We start from the raw sequence: 23139 nt of genomic DNA, 5'->3' as shown, positions 1-23139 counted from the left end.
TTTAAGCAAGAAACATAAGTGTATGTAACATGATTTTACTATTATATTATTATTATTTTTACAATTGCATTATTATCAGACTTGCCAACCTTCTTGGTTTGCGCTACTGCTGCCTGTCCTCTGCACACAGGTGAGTGATGTGCTGACTGGCACAGGTCCATGCACATAGTGCAGCTGTGATGCAGCTCAACGGGTACTTAAGTCACACCTGGAAGAAGAGAAACAAACCAACAAAATACTTGTTCTTTCTGCTCAGTTTGCTTTGTAATAATTAAAAAATTACATTTAAGTTGCAAATAAAGCATATCATCTCTAGATCTGTTTTATTAGTGGTAAAATTGTACTTAACAGACTGGGTCCGTGTACCTTTTCGTTCATTTGATTTTCATTTCATAAACAGGTATTAAAAACAAATGGTTATTTGATTTTCGTTTTTAAATCATGGGGATCAGACCTCCGGTGCTAGGTCTAATATTCTAATATTAGCTGCTGCAGCTAGCTAGCAGCTAGCTACCAGCCCTGTGAGCTTGGTCCCCGTTAAGCCGCTTCCCCGGTGCTGACTGGCTCTGGTCCGTGTCAGAGCTGCAGCCTCTAGCTGAGCTGGGAATCTACTACCGCTTCGTGATTTATTCATATTTTATTTACTTTGCAGTGTGATATGCTATGCACTGATGTCAGGCAGGCTTGCTGCTGCTTTTAGTCTGAGCCTGTGAGATAACTAAACTTCCTTTGAATATAACGTGCGATATAAATAGACGGAATAAATAAAAGTCCCCGGAAGTAAATATAAGTAAAACATATGTATTTAGGCTATTGAACTAAAATGACTAATGCCTATATATGTATTGCCTCATTTATGTATTTCATGTTCCATTTCATAGCCATATTTATTATGTAAAGGGGCAAAAATGGGCATCAGTCGCTCAGGAAGTTATAGACTACAGTTTCCCTCAACAGCAGCCGGACATTCTAACGCTTAACGTGAAAAAGCTTAAGCGTGGTAACTTAATGTACCTAAACAATGATCAATCAGATATCAATCAGTTATCAGTCACATAACGTCCATAATAATTGGACTTTGGGTTAGATTTTTTTTGACAGTTTTCAGTGGTTATGAGGAGCAATATGAGAGAGAAATTTGGTAATCATTGATCATTGTTTAGGTACATTAAACCACCTCTATTTGTTTCTGGACATCAAGCTAGGCCATATATGCGCTAGCTAGCTAGGTGCTGCTACGTTATGATACTCACCCTCGTAGTTGTGGACATAACTTCTACGTCCCACTTCAAAGCTTCTCCCGTTTCCTGACGGGTGCAGGTGAAAGTGCGCGACCATTCTGTGCACATTGTTGACATATACTTATAATAAAGCTATAAACGGCGCGGGATATATAAACTTGGTTACAGTCAGGTTACAGTGCAGCCGCCCTCAACAGACGTTCTAAAGTAAAGTGAACGCACCCTCAACGGGGTTGGGATCATTTCATTGGTCAACACTACAGCTGGCATTCTATTGGTTGTTGACTTTTGATAGGGTTATAACACACAAAAAATCCAGCGCCGCAGGGAGAAACCGAGAGCAGAAACTTTGCAAGTGAGCAGAATCAGCCTGAGTGCGAGGAGAAGGTTCAAAGCTGAGAGCAGGAAATCTGTCCAAACAACAACATATCTGAGTCCAAGCAGAAAGTTTGAGTGCAAGCAGAGCAAATCCAAGCGCGAGCAGTGACTATTTGAGTGTGAGAGCAAGGTTTTGAGGGAAATTATTACAAAATCTGAATGTAATATCAGTGAGAAATGCTCTCAAATTGAAAGAATGCGCTCTTGATTAAAGATAGGAATATAACTCCATAATTTTAGGCATTTTAGGCTGTAAATCAAATATTGAGTTTTCTTTTGACTAAAACTAGACTAAGATAACGAGTCTTTCAGTCAACTAAAACTTGACTAACAAAAAGGATATGTGAATGACTAAATATGACTAAAACTAACAAGGACATTTGGCACAAGACTAGACTAAATTAAAAATAGGTGACAAAATTAACAACACACACACACAAACACACGCACTGAAACAAACACACACACACACACACACATGCACACACGCACACACTCACACACACACATGCACACACCCACACACACAGACACACACGCACACACACATGCATACACACACACACACGCAGACACACACCTCTCTTTTATCTCTGAATTATGTGTTTATGAAGACACGTCAGCATCCGTGGTGTAAAGGACATTGATTATTGGATAGAGAGGTGATGCTGCAAAGTTTCCTCTCAAGATGAGATAAGAAGTCATGTGTGTTAACAGGAAAAGAGCAGCAGCTGATGAGGGTTGGTGTAGAGCGTATATGAGCTGAGTGGTGTCAGTGTTTGTCGACCTCGGAGCAGAATGGCTGCAGTCACAGAGCTCTCCTTCCTGCTGTTTGCTCTCAGCAACTACATCCATGCACAAGAACGGATCATCTTCAAAAAGGAAAGGAATAATTACACCTTCATGCTCCCCGAGAACAGCACCTCCTGCCTGATCTCCAGATGTGTTGGTGAGGAGCAGCTTGTCCTGTGGAACACCTCTGACCTCTGGTCCAACAGCTCCTCAGTACCTGAAGACCTGAAACAACGACTTGTCAGCTCGGTGAAAACTTCTTCTTACACCATCCTCAACCTGACCCATTCAGACTCCGGCCGGTACCGAGAGGAGTGTTGGACTGAGGGCAACGTGACGCATGAGAACAACTTCACTATTACTGTTTGTTCTTCAATAGATCAGAGAGGTATCTCAGTGAGACTTGGAGAAACAGTGGACCTGCCATGTAAGGGAGCAGCTGATAATCTGGATGTCCAGTGGCTCAAACGGGACTCTAGATATGAGCAAGAAACATGGAGCAGAGTTTTTGGGGACAAGACGACATCAGTGATGGACAATGTTAGAGGAAGATACCAAGTGGTGACAAACACATCAGCTCTTCGTGTTTCCAATGTCAGAGCAACAGACTTTACATGGTATAGATGTCTGGTGATGAACCAACAGCAGTGTGTTAGCAGTTACACTGTACGGTTGAAAAAACAGTTTGAGAGAATCTACGGCTCAGTGGGAGAGACCGCTGTGTTGCCGTGCACTATCGCTGACTCCACTGATGAACAGCCCCCACGTTGGAGGAAGTATAATCCCCAAACAAACTCCTTCACTGACCTAAAACTACAAAACCAGACTGTTCCTTCAGTAGACCAAAACTACTCGCTGGTGTTTTCATCTCTAATGTTAAATCACTCAGGTCAGTACTCCTGTAAAGCCTCTATGAGATGGCAAGGGCATTGGCTGTATGTGTGCCCCAAATTTGCCCCCCCTGCTGTAGAGCTCTTCTCAGAGGGAGAAGAAGTCACTCTCAGATGCACAGATTGGGGAAAGAGTTTGTGGCATAGTTGGTTTATCAAGTCACACCGAACAGAGGGAAGAATCTTTAGTGTAAAGTCTAATCAGAGCATGAGCAGAGTGAGCAGGTACTATAACAATGGGAAGCTAGTTATCTCTAATATCTCAGTGGGAGATGCAGGGGAGTACTGGTGTGTAGTTTATGACCGAGATGATGATTATCAGTGTGAGTCAACAGAGAGAACTGTGTTAGTGTACTTTGAGCCCTTTGGGATCTACTCCACCTTCTTCAAAGTGCGATGCTCAGTGCTCAGTGTCCTGCTGCTGATGCTCTGTGCTGCTGTAGTCGCTGTGAACCTGAGGACACGGAGAGGAGCGCAGCTTTCAGCTCACACACACACTTAATATGCATATATGATCATTTCATAGTTGGCTTTAATACAGCCTGGTATACACTGGCTTTAATACAGCCTGCTATACACTGGCTTTAATACAGCCTGGTATACACTGGCTTTAATACAGCCTGGTATACACTGGCTTTAAGAAGAGGGATGGGACACATTCATGCAGAGAAAGACAGAGAGAGAGAGATTACAGAAACAAAAAAGACATAAATACCTAATGATTATTTTTATAATAATATAAAATAAGTTTTTAATGTTAGAAGCTAACCTTTGATCCTGATAGGGTGCAGATGTTCCCTTATTGTCTGTATTAGTATGTTGCGTGTATATATATATATATATATATATATAGAGAGAGAGAGAGAGAGAGAGAGAGAGAGAGTTAGTTCATCTTTTCTTAATGTTGTTTTGTTATTGTTGTTGGGAATTCACTTTTTAACATTACTGTTCATTACTATTATTACCTACGAGTTTTATTACAAATCATTTGTGTGTGTGTGTGTGTGTGTTCCAGATGTTTTATTTTAAATCTAAAGATTATGTGATGTTGTATATTATATATGAAGGAATATGAATTGTCTTTAATGCATTTATAATAGTTGTATCTTGCAGTGTTCTCAGTGTTATAAACTTGTTATTATATCTTGGTCTATATCTATAATCTATCGTCTGTATAATAAACATTATTAATGAAAAATAAAACTGTTTTGATTGTGATTTCTGATTAATTATTATAAGCAACATATCTCTCGGTCTGTAAAGTGTTTCTTATGTTAACGTTGAGTAAGTAAAGTTGATTTCTAGAGCACATTTAAACACACATTAATCTGACCAAAGTGCTGAATAAAATATTATAATATTAAAATGTAAATATAAAACAAAACAACCAAAACTTTCCCCAACCAAAAAATTTTTTTTTTTTTTACACATTCATACAGACACACACACACACACACGCACACACACACACAGAACACACACACAGACAAACACACACACACACACGCACTGACAGATAGACAGACACACACATCCACAGACACACACAGACACACACAAAGACACACACACCCACACACACACAGACAAACACAGACAAACACACACACCCACACACACACACAGACAAACACAGACAAACACACACACACGCACAAACAGATAGAAAGACACACACACACACACACACACAGACACACACACACACACACGCACAGACACACACACACACACACACACAGACACACACACACATACCAGACACATATTAATCAGAGGCTGAGGCTGGTGTATTGTTAATGACTTGTCCCTAAACAAATACACATTTAATAATAATTTCATTTTGAGAGTATTTTCCGTTGGATATCGAAGATGAGTGTTTGGCGTTGCCGGATGAGTGACTCGATGTCCAAGAGGATTTGATTCTTGCATATTTTGTTTGTTGTACATCAGGGGTCATCAACTACATTTTTCCAAGGGCCAGAATTTTAAGGGCCAGTTTAATTGTAGCCTACTTACAGAAAAGAGACCAGCGTGAGTTCATCTGCCCCCGCGGCCGTTGGTAACTCTGTATCGTTCCCAGTCAGGTGCTGCGTGTTTTAACGCACACACATCTCGGCTCAGCTGTGTGTGTGGAGCTCGGGCATCGCTGTATAGTAATGTAAATACAGGGAGCTGGGTTTTTGCTCTAAATGCTTGAAATAATAAATAACAGAACGCATTTTTTCCTCTTTACATTTTGTGAATTCATGATTATTCTGCGGGCCAGACTAAAAGCTTTGGCGGGCCGGATGTGTTTAATCTGAGGCTGTAAGTGTTGTCCCTGACCAAGTACACATTTAATAATAATTTCATTTCGAGAAATGGAGCTGCAGTACGTATAGTAAGCATAAGCCAGCAGGCAAGTGTTATTTACATAAACTTCTGGTGTACTTACAAACTTTCCAATCCATCGTTTTATGAGTACATAACCTATTTGTACTACTGTAGACGTTTGGTATCATTTCGGGCATTATTAGTGGGGTAATGTTAAGAGACACTTCGGATCCATTAGCCCCTGCGCTAAGCTATTCAGCTGATAACGCTACTCTACGCTAACTCTCCCAATGTTCGACCCAGGTGAAAAAAGCTTCTGGGGGGTGTTTGGCTCGAGGTCATGGTGCAAAGGACCCTAGGGTGAATTACTCCAAACCATCACTTTAAGATAAGGATTAAACCTTATCTTATTCTTTGGTATTTTTCATTTCTCACAAACAGGCTTCAGCTAGTCAAAGTAAATGACACACTAAATGTCTGTAGAGGAGCATTTCCAGGACTCAAATTGTTTGCTTGTGGTGCTGTTTGGATGGGACAATCATATATAGCAAAACTCAGGAAATCTCCAAGGCACTCTCTTTAGAAAAATAAAAAGCCTTTATTGTTATGGCTTGGTCATCTTAAATCTTTATAAACTTGATTGAACATATACCACAATCACTAAGGAAAGGGGGCAGGCAAAAACAACTGAACCAGAGAAAGTTTCTGGATTGACAAACTGCAGGCTACTAGATACCCAGGCCTGAAAGAAGAACTAGATTTTAGTGTCTTCCTGTAAACCATACCCTTTATTTTGAATATGTGTTGTAGTGATGCATGCTTTGTATGTAACGTTTGTGTGTGGTCATGAAAACTCTGTTCTATTAAGTGCCAAGGAGGACATCTAGTGGTCTTTGTATAATACTACAACCCTAAACCTGCCTCTGCCAAATGGTGGCTTCTGATTAGTGGTTTGAGAGCTTATAAGAAAGTATTTTCCTGTTTGAAAACTGTTGACTCTCTGCCGAAACGCGTCAGCGTTTTTTTAAAGGTTTAAATGACACACTCTCCAAAGACAACTAATGTTAAGATTTATGTATTTTTGATTAGGACAATGCACAATAATCAACATTTCTGTAAATGCACCCGTGTAAGACAGTCTGCTAATTTACAACTGTAGTCCTTGTTGCATGTCTCTGTGGTGGGAAGAAACCAGAGTACCCAGAGGAAACCCACACAATCACAGGGGAGAACATGCAAACTCCACACAGAAAGGCCTGGGAGGACATGGGTTTGAACCCAGAATCTTCCTGCTGTGAGGCAGAAGTGCTAACCACTGAGCCACCACGCTGCCATGCTACCTTTCTGGAGTACCCCAGTGGTGTATTAGCTCCCCTGTGCTGTTCACTTTATTTACCTCTGACTGCAACACTAGTTTGCCAAACCATTTTCTATTAAAATACTCAGATGACTCCACTCTATTGACCCTGTCTACCAAATTTGATGACCCTACACTGTACCAGGGAAACGTGGATTATTTAGTTGAGTGGTGTGATTAAAACGATCTCATTATTAACACTGTGAAGGCAGAGGAAATCATCTTTGGAAACCCCCCAGTGAAGATTTACAATTCAGTAATCAGTCAAGTCCCATTCTACAATTATCTGGGTGTCATGATAGATGAAAATCTGTCATGGTCTGTATTTATGTTTATGTCCTCTTTTTTTATATGAACTATCCAGGGACGCAAAAAGAACTGACAATAAAGTTGCATTGTATCGTCTCATGGACACTCTTTACTGTAGGCCGTGTGGTCCTCTCTTTGCAGGACATGTCAAACCACAGATTTAGTGTTAGCTAGTGTTATTCAGATGTGCACCAAGTGGTAGGCACACTGTCAACATTTCTTGCAGAATTTTCTAGTTATTATTAAAAAAAATGTTTTGCAACTGCTTACACACAAAATCCCATGTTGAATCCTTTCACCCAATCTCCAAAACCATAAGCTATTTATCAGCCAGTTTGCATAAAAGACTACACACCCTTCTCTACCTGAGTCATGAACATCTAACAGGGAGGGACTAGCTTTTACTATTCCAAACACAACCAATCAAAATGCTATACTTAGTCACCATGTGACACATAATGTACACTGGTCACATATGAAAACACTAAATGTTTAACTGACCGCTAACCAATCACAGCTTTAGTTTAGGCCTATAAATAGGTCTGATGAGATCAGGGCCGCCCTTATCATTAGAGATGTAACAATCCCACATAATGTTGGACAATTAATAGTCCTGTGTTTTCCAGCGTCTCCTCCTTCTCATGACCCACAGTCTGGCTGTCAACCCCGCCCCCCTTCTCTCCCAGAAGCCTTCACCAGCAAAACCACTTTTACACATTGTATGAATTAATTAAGTAATGAATAAATTAATTAATGAAAGCAAGGGTGTAGGTTTGGCAGGAACACAATATTTCCCTTCATTGCCATGTCTTATAAATGTAAACATTTGAACTTATTAAGGCAGCAGACACACAATTACTTAAACAGAAAATCACATGTTGAAACCTTTCACTCAATCTCCAAAACCATCAGTTGTTTATCAGCCAGTTTGCATAAAAGACTAGACACCCTTATCTACCTGAGTCACATACATCTACTAGCTGGATTAAGTCGAGGTGGGCCTGAATCTAGGCAGTTGTCCCGAATCATCCACATAGTTCCCGAATCCAGGAAATTATACTAGAACAGCAGTCTTGAACTGAAACATTAAAAATAAAAAAGGCTTAAAGGAGAAAAAGGGAATTCATTATAGATGGGTTATCATTTTCATTGTTCAAGATGCCGCTCGTTCAACTTCCAATTATGATTAACTATCTCATATTTTTGACTAGGCTAAATAAGCCAAAATATCAACAAACTATCTACTATTTTCAACATCCTAGGTCATAGTTTTGACCTTCAGCAAAACATTATTTCATGTCATGTATTGTTTTCTTGTCACTGCAAAAATGTGTTACCTTATGTTGAACATTGGACACATTTGAGCAGAAGAGGACCATAAAGTGCTCTGATATTGGCGTATATGAGTTTCTAGGATGGCAAAGAAATGTCCCGCCCTTATCCACCGCTGATTTGCTGATTCTTGCTTTGTTTGTTGGATTGGTTAGGTTTAGTCATGAGGAAGGAGATTGGTTAATGTTAGGGTGAGAAGACCAGAGTAAGCCAATCAGAAGCAAGGTAGGGCGGGACATAGCTTCACCCTCCTAGGAAACATAAATTTTCCTCCGTTTGCCTTCTTCTGGGCCGGTTTAAACTGACAGGAAGCTGCCGGAGCTTCTGCTTCTGACCTGGGGGAGACACACAGCCTTCACCCCGCACACAGTGAGAGTTCACACACACCCAGCTGCAGACATTCACTCCCAATATCTCCACTTTCTGTGTGCTGAGCCTCAGCAAAAATGAGTGAGTGCAACTTCTTTAGCCATACTAAAGCAAAATCAAGATACCATGGACTGCCAGATTGCAGTAGTGCTACATTGATATTGCATTGACCAATGAAATCACTAACACACTTAACTTTTTAAATACTTATCAGGCTTACTTATGTTACTGTTTTTAACATGTTATAGATAAAATACACCACATACAGTACTATAAATATTAACTATACAGAGTAGTATTTTGTTGTTGATTTTGTTTTGATTTTATTGTAAATTGTTGAATTTCTGATTGGGCGGGCCAGATGTCAATGTGGTCGGGCCCAGGCCCATCCAGGCCCGCCCGCAGGTCCACGCCTGTAATAGTCACCATGTGACACATACTGTTCACTGCTCATATATGAAAACACTACTTGGTTTACTGATCACTAACCAATCACTGCTTTAGTTTTGGCCTATACATAGGTCTGATGAGATCAGATAGAGCTGTAACAATCCCACATTGTGCCAGACAATTAATAGTCTCAAAAATAACCTTCAGAAATGAGAACAGGTATGCAACATTTTATAAAAGAAAATGTACATACACACACACGCACAAAACACACACACACGCACACACACACACACACACACACACACACACACACACACACACACACACACACACACACACACACACACACACACACACACACACACACAAAGAAGATCCCAACACCAACAACAAGCAGACAAGCAGCAGTTCCCAAACCCAGAATGATAGACATGATGAGACCAGATTGAGAGATTAGAGAGTTATAATGGGTCTTTATCCCAGATATAACAACAGAAATGGAGGGAGCACATCTGATATGTGAAGGCAGCAGCTTCCACCGTCGTGGAGCAGCAACTGGAAAGGCTCTGTCCATATTTGGCAGTTTGCAGATGATCTGTATCTGTGTTTTATTATAAAGTTAATGAAATAAAAGGTGTTCTACTTTCTCTCAGCTACAACTCTGAGTCTCACTTCATGTCCTGCCCACAACTCTATCTGATTGGCTAGATGTTAGATGAGTATCAGCCAATCAGCACTCACCATGACATGAAGCAGCCTCAAGCAGAAGCGTCTCCTAACCTAAAACAGGCAGAAACAGACCATAATAAGTTCAAGTTCAAGTGTATTGTCATGTCAATTTAAAAGGACAAAGTACAGAGAATGCAATGAAATGTGATTTTCCCTGGCCCTTTCTTCTCATAAACACTATCAATATAATTTGAATCAAATATTATAAAATGACCTGAATACGTAGTACAATCTAATATGTGTAGCAAGATACACACACACGTATTGTCATGTGCATTTAAAAGGACAAAGTACAGAGAGAATGCAATGAAATGTGTTTTGCCCTGGCCCTCTCTTTTCATAAAATCTATCCATATAATTTGATAAAATATAATAAAATGACCTGAATATGTAGTACAATAACAATTATTTAATAATATGTGTAACAAGATACAGACACACACACACACACACACACACACAGACAAACACACACACACACACAGACACACACACAAGCACACGCAGATACACACACACATACACACAAACACACACACCTCTATCTCTTATATCTGCAAAGTTTCCTTTGATGACGAGATAAAGAAGTCATGTTTGATAAAAACAGAACAAAAGCAGCTGCTGATGAGGGTTGTCATGTTTATCTAACGGCTACATCCTTCCCGGAGATATCAACCTATTTTTCGACATCTACAGAGAGGGTAACCTAAAGCAGTGTTTTTTAACCTTTTTTCAGCCATGGCACATTTTTTACATTAAAAAAATCTCGCGGCACACCACCAACCAAAAATGTTACAAAATGACACATTGTAGCCTAATAAGATCAGAATCCGCATTTTTCCTTTTTAAAAATGTATCCATCGCTTTTGCAGGCTTACATCGATGATCTCGGCCCTACTGCTTACATCCTGTCACTGCGGGATGCGCGCAAAAGGTGGCAGCAGGGCTCCAGACTAACGTTTTTCACGAGGAGCACAGTGGCCCCCAACTGAAAATTTTAGGGGCACAACCAGAAAATTTAGGGGGACACACCGTAAATCAACATCCTAACCAAATATTCACATTTCTACTAATTTCCACTGTATTACTAATAAGCAATTTGATAATAGATGCAGAAATTACAATGTGCTGTTTCAAATTCAGTGTCACTTTTGAAGATGCAACATTAGAAGGTAAACTGACAGCCCCATCGCTGTCATGACACACACACACACACAAACACACAGACAGACACACACACACACAGACATAGACACACAGATACACACTCACGCACACACACACACACACACACATAGACCCCCCCCTTACTCTCCTCTCTGAATAATGTGTGCATGAATACACTTCAGCTCCCGTGGTTTTAGACTTGTATAAAGGACATTGATTACTGGATAGAAAGCTGATAATAAGTTCAAGTGAATTGTCATGTGCATTTAAAGGACAAAGTACATATAGAATGCACTGAAATGTGCTTTGTCCTGGCCTTCTCTTCTCATAAAAACTATCAATATAATTTGAATAAAATATAATAAAATTACCTGAATATGTAGTACAATCTAATATGTGTAGCAAGATACAGACACACACACACACACGCACACCCAAAGACTCACATACACAGACAGACAGACACACACACAGACACACACACACACACAAACACACACAGACACACACGCAAACACAGACAAACAGACCAACACAGTCTCACTCCCTACTCGTCAAATGTATGACGCATGGTCAAGGACCCCTGCCGTTAAGTTTCAACGAAATATGGGTACCTGTTGCGTTGTTTTTTGATGTGGGGGTCCGTCAGATAGACATTCATGTTAATCCCTCACCGTCGGTTAAAGACTCGCTGATCGCTGCCCAATTCTTTGAAATGAATGGCTGCATTGCATTGGGGGATATTGGCTTTAAATGTGTCTAGCTTGGATCATATCGTAATGTTCTGTATTACAGCATACTGTAATATTTCACCGGTAATAAGACCGAAATAATATTATTAAAATAAAGAAATGAATACCATGATAACATCTAAATAAATGTTGATAGATGTAGCGTTATAGTTCAAAAAATATAAATAAAAAAAAAGCAACCCATCTTCCTTGGCCGAAATAGACCGAAATAATAACATTAAAATAAATTCATATAAACCATGATAATATCTCGTGAATAATGTTGATTAAAACAGTGGTTATTGTGCTACAAATACCAATAATAAAACTGTCCCAGATTTCGAGTTAAGGGGGTGTGTTTTTCTTTCGTTGATATCCGACGGTGAGTGATTAACATGAATGTCTTACTGACGGACCCCCACGTCGAAAAATAACGCAACAGGTAGCCCTATTTTGTTGAAACTTAACGGCAGGGGTCCTTGACCATGCGTCATACATTTGACGAGTAGGGAGTGAGACTGTGTTGAACAGACACACACACACACAGACACACACAGACACACACACACACACACACCCACACACACACACATACCAGACACACATTAATCTGAGGCTGTAAATGCTGGTGTCCCTAAAAAAATAAACATTTAATAATAATTTCACTTTTAGAAAACTTTATTTTCCGTTGGATATTGAAGATGATGAGTTTGGCATTGCCGTCCGAGTGACTCGATGTCCAAAGGGATTTGATTCTTGCATGTTTTGTTTTTTTGTACATGATCCAAAAGCAATTAAATGTTATTCAGTGTGAATGACTATTATCCACCATACTTATTGTTATTCCGCCGCATATTTGTCTTGCTACTAGTCAGGGAGCGTTGTCAAGACATGCAAACAACATACATCAAAATGTGTGTACTGACCGGGAATGGTGTGCTATGACTTTTCTAAGAGATTTTCCATGCGGTTGTCACGAAATTGGCAAAAAAACACTGCGAAATTTCCCATTGACTATAATCTGAAGTCTTCAGGCAATCGCTTAAAATAACTCCAAACAACCCCTCTTTGGGGCCATACCAATTTGCCATAATTTAACATACAAAAATAACTAAATGTTTAAACCAAAGACAAGACTTTGGCCTTTATTGGGCCGAATGGGCAGTCTGATATCAACCACGGTTTCTACCAAATCATTGTTTATGTATCATCCAGTTTTCAGACCATTTCAGATTTTCCAATGTGTGTGTATATGGGGCTGGAATGTTAAGAGTCAGAGGGGAGGAGAGAGGGGGGAGCTGCAGTACGAATCTCTTTTCCAAACAAATTGCTCTCTCCCCTCCAGTTTTCACTCTTCCTACATCATGGTTGGTCAAAATGTAGGAAATCTTGTCAATCGGTGTCAGACATGTAACCGTGGAATCCACCACATTTACACTTTAGGCTCTGTTCATACTAACTGCCGATAGAAACAATTAAAAGACTGTTCCCGGTTACCTGCTCTGTGTCGCATATATTTGACACCACAAACATAAAAACCACATCAATGTGTTCGCTAGACTTTTATCTATCTTGTGATGATAATATTTTTGCCGTTTGGACCCACGTTTTTGAATTACAGAATAAACTTAAGAGGTATGTTTATTGTTAAATGGACATGTTTGACCCATGGAAGATACTGTCTCCCCCTCCCTCCCTACTCCCTCACTGTGGAAATCACCATAGCAACAAGTTCTGACACACACACACCTCCTATCACCTTAACAAATATGTATGGAAGCAACAAGACCCCTTTCAAGCCCTTACATATAAACAAGGTCGTAGTACAGAAGATGAAGTGGTAACACTGGTGCACCCCATCTCCAAACATCTTGACAAACCAAAAACACACATCAGGGCTCTGTTTCTTGATTTTTCATCTGCAATTAATACAGTTCAACCTGTTTTACTTTATCAATAATGATTAACATTCAGATTAATCCTTATCTTATTCTTTGGTATTTTTCATTTCTCACAAACAGGGTTCAGCCAGTCATAAAGTAAATGACAAACTAAATGTCTGTAGAGGAGAGCTTCCAGGATTCAAATGTTTTGCTTGAGGTGCTCTTTGGATGGGACAATCATATATAGCAAAACTCAGGAAAGGGGGAGACAGTATCTTCCATGGGTTTTTAATATGTGTTGTAGTGATGCTTACATTGTATGTAACTTTTGTGTGTGGTCATGAAAACTCTGTTCTATTAATTTTCAATTCAATTCAATTTCAATTCAATTTTATTTATAGTATCAAATCATAACAAAAGTTATCTCGAGACACTTTACAGATAGAGTAGGTCTAGACCACACTCTGTAATTTCCAAAACCCCAACAATTACAGTAATTCCATCAAGAGCAAGAATTACCAGTGGCTATCGCGACAGTGGCGAGGAAAAACTCCCTTTTAGAAAGAAACCTCGGCAGACCCAGACTCTTGGTAGGCGGTGTCTGACGGGCCGGTTGGGGGTGTGATGAACAGTGGTGATAATAGTCACATTAAAGGTCACAGTGACGTCGAAGGTTATCGTGGAAGTTCATGTCATAGCAGGGCACATCGTGTCATACTGAGTAGTGCTGTCCCCTATACCGGATCCAGACTACTCTGTGCATAGGAACATCACAGCAGGGCGTTGCGGGATGTAACGTGGCGCTGCAGAGCATGGGTGGATGCGGCGGATGCAGCAGGATGCAGCAGGATGCGGCAGGATGCAGCAGGATGCGGCCGGGATTTGCAGAGAATCACAGAGCATAGCTCTGCGAAGAAGAAACATAAGGACTCCGGGGAGTAAACTCCCCAGAGCTAGATTAGTAACAAGCAATTCTGGGACAGGATGCATACAAAAGTAACAAGTAGAGATGAGAGAGCAGCTCAGTGTGTCATAGGAAGGAAACAGCCTCCCCTGCAGTCTAGAATTGTAATAGCATAACTAACTACGAGGAGAAGCAGGTGGGCCGGGTTAGGTGGACGCTGCAACTCCTCACTCCCTAACTATAAGCTTTGTCAAAGAGGAGAGTTTTCAGTTTACTCTTAAATGTGGCGACGGTGTCTGCCCCTCGAACCCAGACTGGAAGCTGGTTCCACAGAAGCGGAGCCTGATAGCTGAAGGCCCTGGCCCCCAGTCTACTTCCAGAGACTCTAGGAACCACGAGTAGCCCCGCATTCCGGGAGCGCAGTGCCCTAGTGGGACAATAAGGTACTAAGAGCTCTTCTAGGTATGATGGTGCTTGACCATTTAGAGCTTTGTAAGTCAGGAGGAGGATTTTAAATTCGATCCTAGATTTCACAGGAAGCCAATGCAGAGAAGCTAATACAGGAGAAATATGATCTCTTCTCTTAGTTCTCGTCAGAACACGTGCTGCAGCATTCTGGATCAGCTGGAGAGTCTTAAGGGACTTATTTGGGCAACCTGATAATAAGGAATTGCAGTAATCTAGTCTAGAAGTAACGAATGCATGGACTAGTTTTTCAGCATCATTCTGAGACAGGATATTCCTAATTTTGGCAATGTTACGAAGATGGAAAAAGGCTATTCTTGAGGTTTGTTTTAAATGGGCGTTGAAGGATATATCCTGATCAAAAATAACTCCCAAATTTCTGACAGCAGTGCTGGAGGCCAGGGCAATACCATCCAGAGTAGCTATATCTTTCGAAAACGAAGTTCGGCAGTGCGTTGGTCCTATCACAATAACTTCCGTTTTGTCTGAGTTTAACATCAGGAAGTTGTGGGTCATCCAGGATTTTATATCCTCAACACACGTTTGAAGTCTTGCTAACTGACCACTTTCATCTGGCTTAATTGACAGATATAATTGGGTATCGTCTGCGTAGCAGTGATAATTAATTGAGTGTTTCCTAATAATATGTCCTAGAGGAAGCATATATAAGGAAAATAGAATTGGTCCAAGCACTGAGCCTTGAGGAACGCCATGGCTAACTTTGGCGTGCTTGGAGGGTTTATCGTTAATGTTAACAAATTGGGATCGCTCAGAGAAATAAGACTTAAACCAGCTTAGTGCAGTTCCTTTAATTCCGACTAAGTGTTCTAATCTCTGTAACAGGATTGTATGATCAATAGTGTCAAATATTAAGTGCCAAGGAGGAAATCTAGTGGTCTTTGTATAATACTACAACCCTAAACCTGCCACTGCTAAATGGCGGCTTCTGAATAATGGTTTGAAAAGTCTTTTCCTGTTTGAAAACAGTTGATTCAGTGAAAAAGGATTGTATGTTTTTTAAAGGTTTAAATGACACACTCTATTCTCCAAAGACAACTAATGTTGGAGAACGCCACGGCTGTATTAGCTCCCCTGTGTTGCTCACTTTATTTACCTCCCACTGCACCACTAGGTTGCCAAACCAGTTTCTGTTAAAATACTCAGATGACTCCACTTTATTGACCCTGCCTACCAAATTTGATAACCCTACACTGTACCAGGGAAACGTGGATTAGTTAGTTGAGTGGTGTGATAAAAATGCTCTCATTATTAACACTGTGAAGACTTTGGAAAGTTTGAAAATCTTTGGAAAACCCCTGAATTGTCAACTGCCCCCAGTGAAGATTTACAATTCAGTAATCATTCAAGGCCCATTCTACAATTATCTGGGTGTCATGATAGACGAAAATCTCTCATGGACCTCTCATATAGAATTTATCTGCAAAAAAATACAACAGCGTGTTTATTTACTCCGTAGATTGAGATCCTTTGGAGCTAGTAGCCAAATAATTTTTGTTTTTCACATCAGTAATGCAGACTATCATGCTCTATTGTAGCACTGCTTGGCTGAGTAGCCTATCAGGTAAAAATAAAACAAAGCTATTTGATCAAATTACAATAATAGTATGCTCAGACTGGCCAGGAATATTTCAAATGACTCCTCACACGTTTTGCATAGAGAATACCAGCTTCTGCCTTCAAACAGACACTTTAGAGTTCATTCTTTCAATCGTAACAGACTTAAAGGTCCCATGACATGGTGCTCTTTGGATGCTTTCATATAGACCTTAGTGGTCCCCTAATACTATATCTGAAGTTTCTTTCCCAAAATTGGGCCTTGAATTACAGCCACTAGAGCCAGTCCCACAATGAGCTTTCCTTAGGATGTGCCATTTCTGTGTCTGTAGCTATTGAGGAGGAGAGGGGGGGGGGCAAGGTGGAGGGTGGGGGTGTGGCCTTGACCAACTGCCACTTTGCTCATTTGAAAGCCATGATGTCACTCTCTCTCTCATGGGTAGGCCAAATTCTCTGGGCAGGCAAAGCAGAGAAAGGGGAGGTAACCTTGCTCCTTATGACCTCATAAGGAGAAGATTCCATACGGCCCATCTGAGCTTTCATTTTCTCAAAGGCAGAGCAGGATACCCAGGGCTCAGTTTACACCTATCACCATTCCAAGCCAATTGGAGACCATAAGCAGGCTCAGGGAACTCATTTTAATGTTAAAAAACCTTATAAAGTGACATTTTCATGCCATGGGACCTTTACAAACTATTTCATACATTAATCTATCCAACCCGTTCTCACTCCAAACTCGTAAAATAAGGACGTTTGGACAGTGGCTCTCAGCGTCTGAAGCGATGAAAAGAGCACCCATCAGCGTGTTTGTAGAATGTACCGGGGAGAGCAGCAGCTACAAAGGGTTTAAAGAGTAGTATGTAAGGGTGAAATTCCACGTAGGGAGGTTGGTTGGGGTGGTGGATAGGTCAAACACAGAACTTTCACCCAGGAGACCGGAGATAGTGTGCCGCGTCCGTCTTCAACTGTCCCGTTATTCCCACGAGTCAGGGAAACATAAGCCCACCCACAACCTTTCCCTTAACCTAACTGATTCAAAAGGGACGCCAATAGTCCCGACCATGCACGTTTAGATAAATTGCGTTATATGACACTAAAGGAGACTTTTAGCGTCAATAACGACAAAGGCACTTGACCAAGCTGAAGCACCCCTAAAAATCATCTCAGCACCCCTGAAAATAAATCCTTATCATTGTGATTCTGTGAAATCGTTTAGTGCTCAAACCTTATTACTTTTGCAAACCTGATTTTAGCGATGGAATAGGATAATGACGAAAGGCTCAACTCAGTTGTAGCCCAAAGTCAACAGCCTATCTTTGATTCCCTGAACTAGGCCGCCTCAGCCGACTGGTCAGTCTGCGCAGATAACTTTGGGGAACGTTCGTCAGAGTATGGCTATCAACCACTGAAAATCCTGATATGTGCAAAATAATGGAGTGAAAATTAAATATAATCGAATCAACACATATAGGCTACAGGTGTAGTATTTGTGGAACCAATCTGTGATCCCTGATCACAATGATGGCAATTCTATCTGAATTAACCTAGCTTATTCACCATGGAGTCCAATTTTGTTGTGCAACGTTAGACAAAATTGCTAACTGTAGGCATGTGTACGGCTTGAGCCCCGCTAAAAATAGTATATAAGCCTATGCTGCCGTTGCCTCCCTACCAGACACTTTCTTATTTTTAACATTCAATGCAAATGAAAAGTAAATAATTCGACCTGAGGGATCATCAGACTCATTCATATTAGAACTGAAACACTGGAACAACAAACCCTGACTCAGTTTCCCCGTAGATGGATATACGTTTCTTTTTTTAAAGAAAACAGCCAGGTTCAGGTGAGAAAGTATAAGATAAGCCTTTAACATTTTCCCACTGCACTGAACAGCAACCCCATATTCACATATGTTATAAATAGGTGCTGCACATGAATGCTGCACGTGTTGTCAAATTTACGAAGTTGTTCTTAATTTGCTTGTGTTTTGTCTATATGCATGTGTTTTCTGAAGTTGCAGGGCGTTTGCTCCTGTCGGCCACCGTAATTCCTAACCTAAACAGGCAGAAACAGACCATAATAAGTTCAAGTTCAAGTGTATTGTCATGTGCATTTAAAAGTACAAAGTACAGAGAGAATGCAATGAAATGTGCTTTGCCCTGGCCCTCTCTTCTCATAAAAACTATCAATACAATTTTAATAAAATATAATGAAATAGCCCCTTACCCTAAACTTAACAATCACAACTAAATGCCTAACCTTAACCCTTACCCTAAACTTAACAATCACAACTAAATGCCTAACCTTAACCCTTACCCTCACCCTAACCATAACCTAATTCTTTCCCTAATCCTACAACCAAGTCTTAACCCTCAAACAGCCCTTTAACCTTGTGGGGTCCAGCATATTCCTACAAGGGGAAAATTCAGAGCTTCTACAAACTATAGGGACAATTTACTAAATACCTGTAGAATCTCAAATCCAGAAGTCTACCGAGTAACTGAATCATGCTACTGTATTGTTTGTAAGTAAAAAACAGGTTTTTATTCTCTTTATCTCTCTCTTACAGTTTTTTTCGATTGCTAAACGACAGTGGGCACAACTGGAGTCACATTTGCAAAATTCAAACTACAATCTGCATTACCAAGAGTCACCTGAACTGAACAGTTCACTTCACCTGCAAAACTCATTCAAAGCAACACAACTCAGTAACACACGTCTCAAAACAGGCTCAGTGCAGCCAAACAGTATGCACAAGCCTCACTGAGATAACACACACTGTCACTCAGAACACACTGAGAGTAAAAACACTAGCATCAAAAACCAATACACAAATTACAAACTTTCTCATCTTTAAAGTTTGAACAATTTGAGTGAATTTACACTACTCAATAGTTTCTTTAAGGAAAATATATAGATTGTATAATAACAAGAAGGAATGAAAATCAGCAGTTTTCTTCAATATAGTATTTTGTCTCTAGTAATTTATGGAATTACTGGGAAAAAAACTAAAGGTACATATGTAACAGTAACAAAGAAACATATGTAACAGTAACAAAGAATAGTGTGACTAATTCTGCCTCTCTCCAGCATCATGTGGCAAGTTTTCTTCATCACATTGGATGTCTGCTAGGGGTGGGATCGGGCCATATTTTTCTGTCCGAGCCTGACCTGGCCCGACACTGTTAAAATCTCATTTTTTCTCATACCAATGACACATGTAGGCTACGTGTGTTTGTGTGGAAATTTTTTTAAGCAACTGTAAGGAAGGCACTCAGAAATGTCAACAGATCAGCGCATCAGCACAGTGAGCGCGCACACGGGGGCAACAAGCGCACGTTAACACAGGCACACACAAGAGGCCCAATCATATAATTGAAATAAAATTAACATATGCCTAGACAATTATGTGGAAATACTTCCACACAGTAGACTTTCCTTCATTTTCGGTGGTTTTAAAATCTCCTGAGGCCAACTTCTTTTTAACATCTTCCATTGTTGCGCTCTGAGTGCTCAATGCGCTGCGGCATGCAGTCTGCCTGATATGCACGTGTTTCTGTTAGGTTAATATTTTTAATTTATTTTAATCACAAAAATGAACATTTGCATCAAGTGAAACAGGCCCATTACATAATAAGCTGTTTACAATTTTAAATGTCCAGTGCCTTAGGCTACCGCGCTGATCTGACCGTCCGAGCCCGGCCCGAACCCGTCCATCATTTCTAAATATCCGTCCGAACCCGGCCCGTCGGGTACCGTTGGGACCCGTTGGGACCCGTCGGGCTCGGGTCGGGTATCCCAGCCTTAATGTCTGCATCATCTCTAAATACTAATGAATGTGGTGTTTCTATTGCTTTCACCTCCATTACTTTCTGAAAAACAGGAAGAACATAGTTTTACTATTGTAAAGATATAGTGTTTTTCACTTTTTTTAGAGCTGTGTATATAACCTCAGACATCTTACCTGGACATATTGGTATCTTTGCTCTTTTACCTGTTTCTCTCAAACGGTACAGTGTATAATTATTTCATTCTTATTTTGTGTTTGTATACAAAAAAAGTCTTTCTGAGCTTTCTCTGTATAAATACTATATATGTTCACTAACTAGTCTAAAACAAGACACCTGCTTAGGCTTTCAGCTAAAATTCAAATCAGCAGTGTTTGATATGCACCAGACTGAAATCTATTCTGTTCTGAATGTGTGGTTAACAGTGTTGACAGCAGTGTGTTAGAATTTGAACAAAGTGCTGTAAATCTACAGTGTTGTGCACATTGTGGTTAAAGTCATGGGATAAGTGTGTAGAGTTTTGAAAACTGTGTTCAAGCAATGAAAAATGAACTAGAGTTTGGTCCACATGAACTGCTGCTGTGCAGACTGTAGTTAGAGTTTTGCACATGTGACTCCAGTTGTGCCCACTGTTGTTTAGCAATCGAATAAAACTGTAAGCAAGGTTGTATGTGCGTGTGGGTGTACGTGTACATATATGTAGATCATGTTATCCTGATAAGAGCTATGTGCATGGATGGTTGTGTATTTGTTGTTATTGTGTAAACTTTGAAAAAACTCCAATAAATATAATTTACAAAAAACAAATGGCACACACACATACAAATGCACAGACAGAGAGAAACAAACACACAAATTCATAGACAGAGACACACACACACATACACACTAGGGGTGGTACAGTTCACAAAACCCACAGTTCGGTTCGTATCATGGTTTTAGGGTCACGGTGTTCGGTTCTGTACGGTTCTTGTCGTTATTTTTTCTTTTATTCTTTAACACTCCAGAAATATACTTCAGCATAGGATATATAAAAATGTTCCCGAACACCACACTTAAGCCTGTTTTATAGTTCTGCGGCTCGCCGTAGCCTACGTAAGTGGCCTGATGTTTTGGCCTGAAATCAAGACAGATTCAGCAACTGCATGGCCTATTTCTCTCTTAAAATGTTTTCAGAAACATGCTTTGGTAAACTATTTTTGTAAAACACAAGATCGTATCCAGAACGAGACGCCATTAGAGTCAGTTTTGAAAATTCGGGAGCAGCCAGATCCACGTGACACGTTCATCCAATCAGCTGCCCTACATTGTGTTCGTCACGCTCATCCCACTCGTCATTTCCAGTAAGTGTTTTAACATAGGTGTTGAAAGTGGGCACTACAGCAGTAAGTGGTTAGTGCAAATTAACAGTGTACTGACGAACTGTGCGACCCACACACGCTCCAAACCGAGACAAGCCAACAGAGCGGTTCTGATGTTTTTTCATGAACCGTACCACCTCTAATACACACACACACACCCCTCCCTCCTCTCTGAATATGTGTATGAGGACCAATAAGGCTCTGTGGTTTTAGGCTCATGTAAAGAACACTGATTACTGGATACAGCACACACAGAGAGACACACACACACACACACACACATACAGGGGAGCAAGTATTTGATACACTACGTATTTGCAGGTTTTCCCACTTACAAAGCATGTAGAAGTCTGTAATTTTTATCATAGGTACTCTTCAACTGTGAGTGACGGAATCTAAAAACAAAAATCCAGAAAATCACATTGTATGACTTTATAGTAATTAATTTGCATTTTATTGCATGACATAAGTATTTGGTACATCAGAAAAGCAGAACTTCATATTTGGTACAGAAACCTTTGTTTGCAATTACAGAGATCATATGTTTCCTGTAGTTCTTGACCAGGTTTGCACACACTGCAGCAGGGATTTTGGCCCACAGACCTTCTCCAGATCCCTCAGGTTTTGGGGCTGTCGCCTGGCAATACGGACTTTCAGCTCCTTTTCTATTGGGTTCAGGTCTGGAAACTGGCTAGGCCACTCCAGGACGTGGAGATGCTTCTTACTGAGCCACTCCTTAGTTGCCCGGGCAGTGGGTTTCGGGTTGCTGTCATGCTGGAAGACCCAGCCACGACCCATCTTCAATGCTCTTAATGAAGGAAGGAGGTTGTTGGCCAAGATCTCGCGATACATGGCCCCATCCATCCTCCCATCAATATGAGTCGTCCTGTCCCCTTTGCAGAAAAGCATCCCACAAGAATGATGTTACCACCTCCATGCTTCAGCGGTTGGGATGGTGTTCTTGGGGTTGTACTCATCCTTCTTCCTCCAAACACGGCAAGTGGAGTTTAGACCAAAAGCTCTATTGTTGTCTCATCAGACCACACGACCTTCTCCCATTCCTCCTCTGGATCATCCAGATGGTCATTGGCAAACTTCAGACGGGCCTGGACAAGCACTGGCTTGAGCAAGGGGACCTTGCGTGCACTGCAGGATTTT

The 23139-nt window shown here is 40.6% G+C and overlaps 1 protein-coding gene across 1 annotated transcript in view; it reads right to left on the bottom strand.

The window, feature by feature from the left end:
- The window catches only part of LOC120565564 (T-cell acute lymphocytic leukemia protein 1-like), a 36779-nt gene extending 14000 nt beyond the window's left edge, over window positions 1-22779 (bottom strand). The window contains exon 1 of the mRNA XM_039811453.1: window positions 22707-22779. Coding sequence (XP_039667387.1) covers window positions 22707-22779 — 73 coding nt within the window. The remainder of the gene's footprint in view (window positions 1-22706) is intronic.
- Between the last annotated feature and the right edge of the window lie 360 nt (window positions 22780-23139).

The sequence above is a fragment of the Perca fluviatilis genome, chromosome 9 (genome assembly GCF_010015445.1).
Source record: "Perca fluviatilis chromosome 9, GENO_Pfluv_1.0, whole genome shotgun sequence".
In the NCBI taxonomy this organism is placed as follows: Eukaryota; Metazoa; Chordata; class Actinopteri; order Perciformes; family Percidae; genus Perca; species Perca fluviatilis.
Note: the sequence above shows the minus strand (reverse complement) of the source record. Positions and strands in the feature narration are given on the sequence as shown.